This window comes from Biomphalaria glabrata, chromosome 18 (assembly GCF_947242115.1).
Source record: "Biomphalaria glabrata chromosome 18, xgBioGlab47.1, whole genome shotgun sequence".
In the NCBI taxonomy this organism is placed as follows: Eukaryota; Metazoa; Mollusca; class Gastropoda; family Planorbidae; genus Biomphalaria; species Biomphalaria glabrata.
In genome coordinates, this window is record NC_074728.1 from 24075661 (window position 1) to 24086541 (window position 10881).

At 40.7% G+C, this 10881-nt stretch overlaps 2 protein-coding genes across 2 annotated transcripts in view; both read left to right on the forward strand.

Moving 5' to 3' along the window:
* Positions 1-241: 241 nt before the first annotated feature.
* Positions 242-3329, forward strand: LOC129923909 (uncharacterized). Its single transcript, XM_056016959.1, has 2 exons — positions 242-398; positions 3037-3329. Exons 1-2 carry the CDS (start codon positions 341-343, stop codon positions 3222-3224), a joined length of 246 nt encoding a protein of 81 aa, XP_055872934.1. The 5' UTR covers positions 242-340; the 3' UTR covers positions 3225-3329.
* A 3573-nt stretch (positions 3330-6902) lies between these two features.
* Positions 6903-10881, forward strand: part of LOC106065801 (uncharacterized) — a 9001-nt gene continuing 5022 nt past the window's right edge. Inside the window, exons 1-2 of the mRNA XM_056017716.1 lie at positions 6903-7118; positions 9333-9472. Of these exons, the coding sequence (XP_055873691.1) occupies positions 7058-7118; positions 9333-9472 (201 nt within the window). The 5' untranslated portion in view covers positions 6903-7057. The remainder of the gene's footprint in view (positions 7119-9332; positions 9473-10881) is intronic.

The following is a 10881-nucleotide window of genomic DNA, read 5'->3' on the forward strand; positions in this document are numbered from 1 at the left end:
CTTGATAATGATATGATATAACAGACATAAACACGACAGTTACAAATAGACAAACTAATATAAAAATAAAAATTAGAAAAGATTGGTCTTAATGCTCGTCTTAAATGATGTGAAGCTTGTTTGTCTGAGAAAAATGGGGAGCGAGTCTCAAACCGTACGCTCTTGCACTGAAAACGCCCACAAACAGTAACTTTTGAGGTGGTAACGTGACACAATCAAGTGACAATTAAAAATGTCAATCTGAGAACCACTAAAGATAAGACAGACTATAAATGACACTACACTCCAATTAAATATTTCTTGATTCGTGTCAAACTCCGTAGGAAATCAACGACCCAAAATGTCCACCAGATCAATTATTTTGTTTCTTTTGGTAGCCATTTGTCTGGTCTATACAGGTAAGGAGTGTCACAAGGATCTGTAGCGTATTAGCATGGATCTGTAGCGTATTAGCATGGGTCTGTAGCGTATTAGCATGGACCTGTAGCGTATTAGCATGGACCTGTAGCTTATTAGCATGGATCTGTAGCGTATTAGCATGGATCTGTAGCTTATTAGCATGGGTCTGTAGCGTATCAGCATGGACCGGTAGCGTATTGGCATGGATCTGTAGCGTATCAGCATGGATCTGTAGCGTATCAGCATGGACCGGTAGCGTATCAGCATGTATCTGTAGCGTATTAGCATGGACCTGTAGCGTATTAGCATGGATCTGTAGCGTATTAGCATGGATCTGTAGCGTATTAGCATGGGTCTGTAGCGTATTAGCATGGGTCTGTAGCGTATTAGCATGGGACTGTAGCGTATTAGCATGGATCTGTAGCGTATTAGCATGGATCTGTAGCGTATTAGCATGGACCTGTAGCGTATTAGCATGGACCTGTAGCGTATTAGCATGGACCTGTAGCTTATTAGCATGGGTCTGTAGCGTATCAGCATGGGTCTGTAGCGTATTAGCATGGATCTGTAGCGTATTAGCATGGATCTGTAGCGTATTAGCATGGATCTGTAGCTTATTAGCATGGATCTGTAGCGTATTAGCATGGATCTGTAGTGTATTAGCATGGATCTGTAGCTTACTAGCATGGACCTGTAGCGTATTAGCATGGATCTGTAGCTTATTAGCATGGGTCTGTAGCGTATCAGCATGGACCGGTAGCGTATTGGCATGGATCTGTAGCGTATCAGCATGGATCTGTAGCGTATCAGCATGGACCGGTAGCGTATCAGCATGTATCTGTAGCGTATTAGCATGGATCTGTAGCGTATTAGCATGGGTCTGTAGCGTATTAGCATGGGTCTGTAGCGTATTAGCATGGGACTGTAGCGTATTAGCATGGATCTGTAGCGTATTAGCATGGATCTGTAGCGTATTAGCATGGACCTGTAGCGTATTAGCATGGACCTGTAGCGTATTAGCATGGACCTGTAGCTTATTAGCATGGGTCTGTAGCGTATCAGCATGGGTCTGTAGCGTATTAGCATGGATCTGTAGCGTATTAGCATGGATCTGTAGCGTATTAGCATGGATCTGTAGCTTATTAGCATGGATCTGTAGCGTATTAGCATGGATCTGTAGTGTATTAGCATGGATCTGTAGCTTACTAGCATGGACCTGTAGCGTATTAGCATGGATCTGTAGCTTATTAGCATGGGTCTGTAGCGTATCAGCATGGACCGGTAGCGTATTGGCATGGATCTGTAGCGTATCAGCATGGATCTGTAGCGTATCAGCATGGACCGGTAGCGTATCAGCATGTATCTGTAGCGTATCAGCATGGGTCTGTAGCGTATTAGCATGGATCTGTAGCGTATTAGCATGGATCTGTAGCGTATTAGCATGGATCTGTAGCTTATTAGCATGGATCTGTAGCGTATTAGCATGGATCTGTAGTGTATTAGCATGGATCTGTAGCTTACTAGCATGGACCTGTAGCGTATTAGCATGGATCTGTAGCTTATTAGCATGGGTCTGTAGCGTATCAGCATGGACCGGTAGCGTATTGGCATGGATCTGTAGCGTATCAGCATGGATCTGTAGCGTATCAGCATGGACCGGTAGCGTATCAGCATGTATCTGTAGCGTATTAGCATGGATCTGTAGCGTATTAGCATGGGTCTGTAGCGTATTAGCATGGGTCTGTAGCGTATTAGCATGGGACTGTAGCGTATTAGCATGGATCTGTAGCGTATTAGCATGGATCTGTAGCGTATTAGCATGGACCTGTAGCGTATTAGCATGGACCTGTAGCGTATTAGCATGGACCTGTAGCTTATTAGCATGGGTCTGTAGCGTATCAGCATGGGTCTGTAGCGTATTAGCATGGATCTGTAATTTATTAGCATGGATCTGTAGCGTATTGTTTATTGTCAGACGAACCATCTCAGCTTTCGTCTATTCACGGGGTTTTGAGGAGTATCATCTATGATAAAAGCAGCAGAAGTGTCCATAGTGATCTTTGCTAGATCAAGCAATGACATTTATAATGGGGTCACGAGAAACGATTGACAGACCAAAGTCTCGACCCCCAATCCGTTCACTTAACAGCTGTGACGGATGTCAAAGTATTATTTTGTCAAGCATCGCTTCTCATTTGGTGATACTTACATTCACATTTGACTACAGTAATACCCTTAGTAGGATAAGATAAGATAAGATAAGATAAAGTTTTTATAGGGCCAATCAAATGGAAATTCAGTTTGACTACAATTGACTACCACAGCATTATTACAATATATATGCAAATAGGAACAACATACTAATTATTAATAAAACCAGTAACTATAACAAGTCTTCAGGATTGAAGACTTAAACGTAAAGTAGCAATTATACATAAAACACTTAAACATAATCTTCAAATACAAAAACAAAATCTAATAAAATTGGACGTAATCATCTTCATTTTTTGAAGTAACGTCTGTGTTTTATGAAAAGCGATAAGACCTGAATCATACGGTACTGGAATAGGCAAGCTTAAACGATCGGCTTAACACGCTATAATTTCAGAAATTTTAAAATGTTCTTGTCTGTTTCAGAGTCAGCAGCCATAGAGTCTCTCTGTGACATGATGTGCATAGACCTCTACGCTCCGGTCTGCGGATCAGACGGCAAGACCTACGGTAATGGCTGTTATCTGAGCCTAGCCAACTGTGGGAAACCAGCAGCCAATCAAGTCACTGTTGTCAGCCACGGCGCCTGCGGTGCTCTGCCATCAGATGTTTAAATAAGAATTATTTTTTCATATAATTAAATACAATAAAAACAATGCTAAACAAAGCAAAATACACAGAAAAAAAACTTTTAATAAACAAAGCTTATGTTAAGTGTATCAATTAGTTTGAATCAGTCATTTAAATTAATTTGTAATTAGCCTCAGATGACAATATATAAAGGGGACTTATTTAGCCTATCCCAAAAGTACCAGTCAAGTACTATTTCTTTCCTTTGGAAAGGGGACTAATACAGCTAATACCATCACTTCAGTGAAGTACTATTTCTTTTCCTTATTTGAGATACCAAACAAAATTTGAGATATTTTACAAAACTTATATCAACTCACTCTGTCTGTCTGGCCAAAAGTTTGTACACATTATTCCAATAGTTACTTAATTCATTGATTAAATTTTTATAATTGATTCTTGTGTTGTAAGGTGAAAGAAATAATTGTGCAAAGTTTCAGCTTGATCCGACATTGTGTGTCGGAGAAATAACATGTACAAACTTTTGGCCAGACAGACAGACAGACAGACAGAGTGAGTTGATATAAGCTTTTGTAAAATATCTAAAATTCTTCGGTGTTATAATTGTATGATCTAAAGTGTATGATAAAAAGTAACCCGTACATCTTGATGTAAGAGCCAATCTTATATGCATGCGAATCTTGGACGCTGGCTGCAGATCTGAAGGAGAAGATCCTAGCAATGGAAGTAAGATACTACAGAAAGATCTTACAAAGACCGCATCACCAATGAAGAGATACGAAACAGGATGAATACAACTATTGGCCCCCCCCCCCCCCCCCACGATAACATGTCAAAAAACGTAAACTCAAACTCTAAGGCCACATCACTATGTCCTCATGGCTCTCAAAGACCTTCCTTCATGGAACAGAACCAGGAAGAAGAAGGGGAAGAAAAAGAAGAAGAGGAAGACAGAGAAAGCGATGGGAATACATCAAAGAATGGACAGGTATGTCAGTGAATGAAATTCTATCCAATGCAAAAGACATAGAGGAATGGAGAAAGACTGTTGACAGATCTTGTGTGGTGCCCCAACGCCCAATAGACTAAAGGATTGGGGAAGGTGGAGAACCAATCATAAAAATAGAAATAAAATAGAATTTTAGACCTAGAAGTGAGTAGTATAGACTATAAACATTGGTCACACCATAAGAAAAGTTGCCAACAAAGAAGCTGGACAGTCCTCCATTGATCGAATCACTGCCTAAAACATGACTTAAGTCCAGTGGTAAAATTACTTGTCATTGAACGTATGTCTGCATTTACGGGATGGCTGCGTGGTAGAATGCGCTCTGGACTGTCGTTTGGATGGTCCAGGGTTCGAATCCTGCCTCCGTCCAGCAGGAGTTTTTTCTTTGTAAAATGTGGTACATGTTTTGGGTGTTCCGTCCAGGTTAAAGGTAAACCAAAATCCAAGTTCAAACCTCATGCAAGACAACAGGGGAGGGGTTGGCTGAGGACAGGGGTATGAACCCAAGACTATCGAGACGAGCGATCGATAGTCCGGCGCGCATAACGCATGACCAGGCAACCAGGTTAGAATGTAATTTTTCTTCAGCTCTGAAGGAACATCCAAAACATGCAAAACAAAAAAATAAATAAATAACAATTAAAAAAACAAAAAGAAATAACTGGATCCTAGGTTGGATCAGTCATACAAACTGTATAGGAAAAAAAAAATTGTTCAAAATTCATCTGATGCTAATTTGTGTCTAAGTGTGTAGGAGTGAGAATGTGTTGGTGTGTTGCAGGTGTGTACATGTGATAGAGGTGGCTATCTAAGCATGACGCTGAGTGAAATCAAGACGGGACGTGGAGAAGGACAGGGATTCTCACTTCTTTATCGATTCCTACCCAGCGGAAGTATCTTCGATACCGAAGATTTAGAATGAGTGCGGTGTTTCACAGGACTATCCAGACCCAGTTGCGACCTGCATATTATGCCGCATCTCATGCAGACAAAGCCGTTGTCTGGCGGCGGTCTATTTAAGTTTTCATTTCGTCTTCTGTGCCTGTCTTCAATAACGGCTTTTCTTTGAGTCTTCTGTGCCTGTCTTCAATAAGTTCCTGTCTTTAGGTATTCTGTGCCTGTCTTCAATAAAGGCTTTTCTTTGAGTCTTCTGTGCCTGTCTTCAATAAGTTCCTGTCTTTAGGTATTCTGTGCCTGTCTTCAATAAAGGCTTTTCTTTGAGTCTTCTGTGCCTGTCTTCAATAAGTTCCTGTCTTTAGGTATTCTGTGCCTGTCTTCAATAAAGGCTTTTCTTTGGTCTTCTGTGCCTGTCTTCAATAACGGCTTTTCTTTGCCTGTCTTTAATACTGGCTTTTCTTTGAGTCTTCTGTGCCTGTCTTCAATAAAGGCTTTTCTTTGAGTCTTTTGTGCCTGTCTTCAATAAGGTCTTGTCTTAGGTCTCTGATAAGTCTTCTGTGCCTGTCTTCAATAACGGCTTTTCTTTGCCTGTCTTTAATACTGGCTTTTTTTGAGTCTTCTGTGCCTGTCTTCAATAAAGGCTTTTCTTTGAGTCTTTTGTGCCTGTCTTCAATAAGGTCTTGTCTTAGGTCTCTGATAAGTCTTCTGTGCCTGTCTTCAATAACGGCTTTTCTTTGCCTGTCTTCAATAAAGGCTTTTCTTTGAGTCTTCTGTGCCTGTCTTCAATAAGTTCCTGTCTTTAGGTATTCTGTGCCTGTCTTCAATAAAGGCTTTTCTTTGGTCTTCTGTGCCTGTCTTCAATAACGGCTTTTCTTTGCCTGTCTTTAATACTGGCTTTTCTTTGAGTCTTCTGTGCCTGTCTTCAATAAGGTCCTGTCTTTAGGTCTTCTGTGCCTGTCTTTAATACTGGTTTTTCTTTGAGTCTTTTGTGCCTGTCTTCAATAAGGTCTTGTCTTGGATCTCTGATATGTCTTCTGTGACTGTCTTTAATAAGGGCTTGTCTTTTCTTTTCCTTAAAAATAAACACCAAAAAAACAACAGTTGATCAACACTTTTTAAATTCTATACATCGGATACACCAAATGGCTATTTATAGTCTTTCTGCCATTAATGAAAATCTCTTACACCAGTGATTCCCAAAATACGGCCCGCGGGCTAGATCCGGCCCTCGATATGCTTCAATCCGGCCCGCCAAAACGTCGGCACAAAATATAGAAAATCCCATACCCCCCCCCCCCCCCCCCACAATAAAAAAAAATTTCAAATGTATCTTTACCAACGTTAGGGCCCTCGCTGTTCTTCTAATGGATTACTACCATGGATTTAACATTTGTGAGTTCATGAAATAGGACTATAGAACTAGTAGGAAACGTGAACGGATCTTTACTTTTTTGTAACACATGATACCATTGCTAGCCAACATGTTTTTGTTTTTATAAAGAAAGTGTGGCTGTTTTTTAAAAAATACAAGAATAACAAAATATAAACAGAACTTTGGCCATTTTTTAAAGTGTAAAGAGAAAATTCCAATCTCCCACTACTTCCATGTAAGTACTAGATCCTCGGGTTTAAAATAAAATAGTTTCAGGTCAAATTCATTAAGCTTTTGCATCTTTTCCCTCATGTGGCCCGCGACACTTGTGTTGGAAATTAAAATGGCCCGCAGATGGAAATAGGTTGGGCATCACTGTCTTATACTATTAGATCTACATTTATCTAGAAAAGAATTCTCCTGTTCTAACAGAATGACCTAGCCTTAATCCGAGGACCACAAAGATAAGACGAACTTACAAAGGCATAGTTAGCTGTGTTCCGTACTTTTAATTGCTAGACTAGACTTTTGAGCCAGGAAGAGCGTTAATGTTTTTGCGTGAAAACATCGGCAGTTAAATGTCTCTCAAATCTTGTATTGTTGCGTTGCCACTGGTAACCTTTTGTCTGATATATAAAGGTAGGTCTGACCAGAGTCTGACTGGGTGTCAAAATCGGCCCGGGCATCTATATTTCGTCCGGCCCATAAATTGTATATTATATAATGGACATCCAATTCTAGGTCAACGTGTCCTCAAAATCATTCTGTCAAGTTTGATAATGTATCGATAGCTGTACACATGCATACAGTGACTATAAATACTTCACTCAGAGGGCCTCTTGTAAGAGAATACTAGAAAACCTTCCACAATTTAACACACGACATCCATGCGACATTTATCTTATAAAACAGACGTGATTTTAAAAAAAAAAAGATGATTACTGTGGTCCTACAGGCCCATTTAGGTATCGGCCAACCGGGCATTTGCCCGAATGCCCATATAGCCAGTCCGCCCCTGGGTCTGACGATGGTTTTATTGAGCAGATGGTTTGAAGATTGGTAGATCAACCCAATCACTCATAATAACCCTTCCAAAGAAAGGCAACTTACAACTCTGTCAAAACTATCGCACCATCAGCCTCATAAGTCATCCCAGCAAAGTACTGTTAAAAATCATATTAAACCGGCTAAAACCGATAGCAGACAACATCATATCAGAAGAACAAGCAGGTTTTAGACAAGGTCGCAGCACAACAGAGCAAATCCTAAACCTCAGAATACTCTGTGAGAAATATCTCCAACACCAAGAGAATCTTTTCCATGTCTTTATTGATTTCAAGAAAGCTTTCGATCGAGTATGGCACGGAGCACTCTGGGCGACAATGGAAAAGTACAACATTAATAAAAACATAATCAAAGTTATCCAGAACCTCTACAAGGAGGCCACCAGTGCGGTGTACTTCAACAATAATATTGGGGACTGGTTCAAAACCACAGTTGGAGTAAGACAAGGCTGCCTACTGTCACCAACACTCTTCAATATCTTCCTTGAAAGGATAATGGAAGATGCCCTCGAGGGCTATGAAGGTACTGTTAGCATTGGAGGAAGAAGAATTACTAACTTGCGCTTCGCAGATGACATTGACGGCCTAGCAGGGACAGAAGAAGAACTAGCTGACCTGGTGATGCGCATTGACAAGACTTCTGCAGCATATGGCATGCAAATAAATGCCGAAAAAACTCAAATTATGACCAATAGCCATCAGGGCTTTAAAAGAGGCATCAGTATTGGAGGTGAAAAGCTAACTAGTGTTAACAGCTTCAAATACCTCGGAGCTATTGTCTCAGATGAGGGAACAAAACCCGAATTATTGGCTCGAATAGCACAGTCCACAGCAGCCCTTTCAAAACTTAAAATAATATGGAAAGATAAGGGCTTAGCCCTCGGCACCAAAATTAGACTGATGCGCTCTCTGGTCATGGCCACATTTTTATATGCTTGCGAGTCGTGGACGTTGAATGCAGAGCTTGAGAGGAGGATCCTAGCAATGGAATTGAGATGCTACAGAAGGATCCTAGGCATCACATTCAAAGACCGCATCACAAACCAAGAAATCAGAGACAGGGTTACTGTAGCGATCGGAGCTCATGACGACCTGCTTACTATTGTGAAAAAACGAAAGCTTAAAACCTTTGGCCACATTACAAGATCTACCGGGCTCGCAAAGACCTTTCTTCAGGGAACAGTGCCAGGAAAAAGAAGAAGAGGCAGACAGAAAAAGCGATGGGAGGACAACATTAAAGAATGGACAGGCCTGCCATTGAGAGAGGTTCTGATCAAGGCAAAAAAAAGGGAGGAATGGAGAAAGACGGTCGACAAATCTTGCCTGGTGCCCCAACGGTCCAACAGACTAAGGGATAGGTAAAGGTAAAGGTAAGATCAACGTAATTGTGGAATTTTATGCCCTTTTTCAAAATTATAAAGTAAAATAATAGGTAAATTGAAATATTATGTTTTAATGTAATATACAGTGATCATACGAGGGGCGGGGGGGGGGGGGCGATTCGGGTTCCAATTCTGAAGAGGACTAGTTTTTGATTTAGGACTCAATAAAAAATTAGCCAGGGTTTTTATTAAATTTTGCTAATTAATAAATTTTCTTTGATATTTATATATACCACAGTAAGTGTGGAGTTATTCCCATAGATAATGTTTTGTTATTGTTTTTTTTTTTAAGTATTATGTGTATTTCACTTGTTTGTTTGTTTTTAAGTTTCTAACAATTTCAAGAGATTTGTATAAATCTGTATCTTAATTAGTCTCCTGTAAATATATTATGACCTCATTTCCAGTTGCCTGCTTGGTTGACCCGATTGTCAAAATTACGGAAACCAACCCGCCAGCAGATCTAATTACTCATGCCGTCAATGCCAATCAAGGAGCAGACGTTCAGATGAGCTGTATGGTGCTGAATAAACCTGAAAATTATGACGTAGGTGAGCTCTTAATAAATAAAAGTAAAGTTCCCCTTTCAGACCTTGTGGTCTATAGGGCAGATGATGTAAAGGTCATCTGTTTCTGTGGCCTACGGTTTACGAGGGTGTCATGTGGGAAGCACAACGACAACCCGCCTTTACTTTTCCCTAACTAATGTCAGGTACCCATTAGAGCTGGGTGGAGTCAGAGGCGCCCGAAGATCCCGAAATTAAAAATCCCAGTCTTCACCAGGATTCGAACCCCGGTCCCCAGTTCGAAAGCCAAGCGCTTTACCGCTCAGCCACCGCGCCTCCTGAGCTCTTAATACTGACTTCTTAACTCTTTCTCTCCTAACTGACGACACCAGCGTTGATTCCACCAGAATGTGGTAAATAATTACGGAGAGAAAGAGTTAAACGTCCTCTTCCTCCATTTTCTCTCTTTCTTAAGATCAGTATTTCTCTAGGTCAGTGTGTCTTAAACTTTTTTTCCTTAACGGAACACATTTCGCACGTTCTGAGACTTTCGCGGAACACTTTGCTTATTGTTTTTTTTTTGGCGAGAGATGAATTCAAGTGGTGGCCTTCTAGTTATTTTTTTGCAATAGTTCATAAAAGACCTATTCAGAACTCGCGGAACATTTTATAATTGAAACATTCAATAAACTTTTTAAAAAAAAAGAGCTTATATACACATACTTCGTCAATCTATAAATATAGAAGTGAAGCTAGTGGAGGAGCTAGCTAAGGCATGTGACCATTGACCACTGGGGGTGGTAATTTGCATATGAGCGAAATGACTCTGGACCAGAAGAATGTTTTTTTTTGGACATTCAGATGGTCTAGAGCAGGGGTTCTCAACCTGTGGGTCGCGACCCCCCTTAGGGGTCGATTGACGATTTGCCAGGGGTCGCCTAAGGCCATCGAAAATATGGATTGTTTTTGTCTGTTCTTCCATTGCTGTGTGGATGGGGGTCGCAGCAGAGTGGGGATTGTAAAAAGGTGTCGCCGAGCTAAAAAGGCTGAGCACCGCTGGTCTAAAGGTTAAGTGTGCTTAGTGACTTATCGCTAGGCGGTGTTGTCGTTTCCAGGGTCATTGGTTCGGGCCTTGGTAGGCGCAGTTCCTTATTTTCGTCGCATTTAATTCACTACTTTCTCTTATTTAAAAAAACCTGGTCCCTGGTGCTGTTGTCTTTGTATGTTTAATGTGTATAGAAATTATGTGCACGTCATTTCTCCCCCTTGATCAATCTGAACCCTGGCACAATTATTCATTGGCGTAGACAAATTAAATAAATTAATTCAATCAAGTAGTCAATTAATTCATCATCATCATCACTCCTTTGAGTTCCTCATGGAACATAGGGCCTCGACAAAAACACGCCACTCTCCACGGTCTCTTGCTAGCTTTTTGATGGTGTCCCAG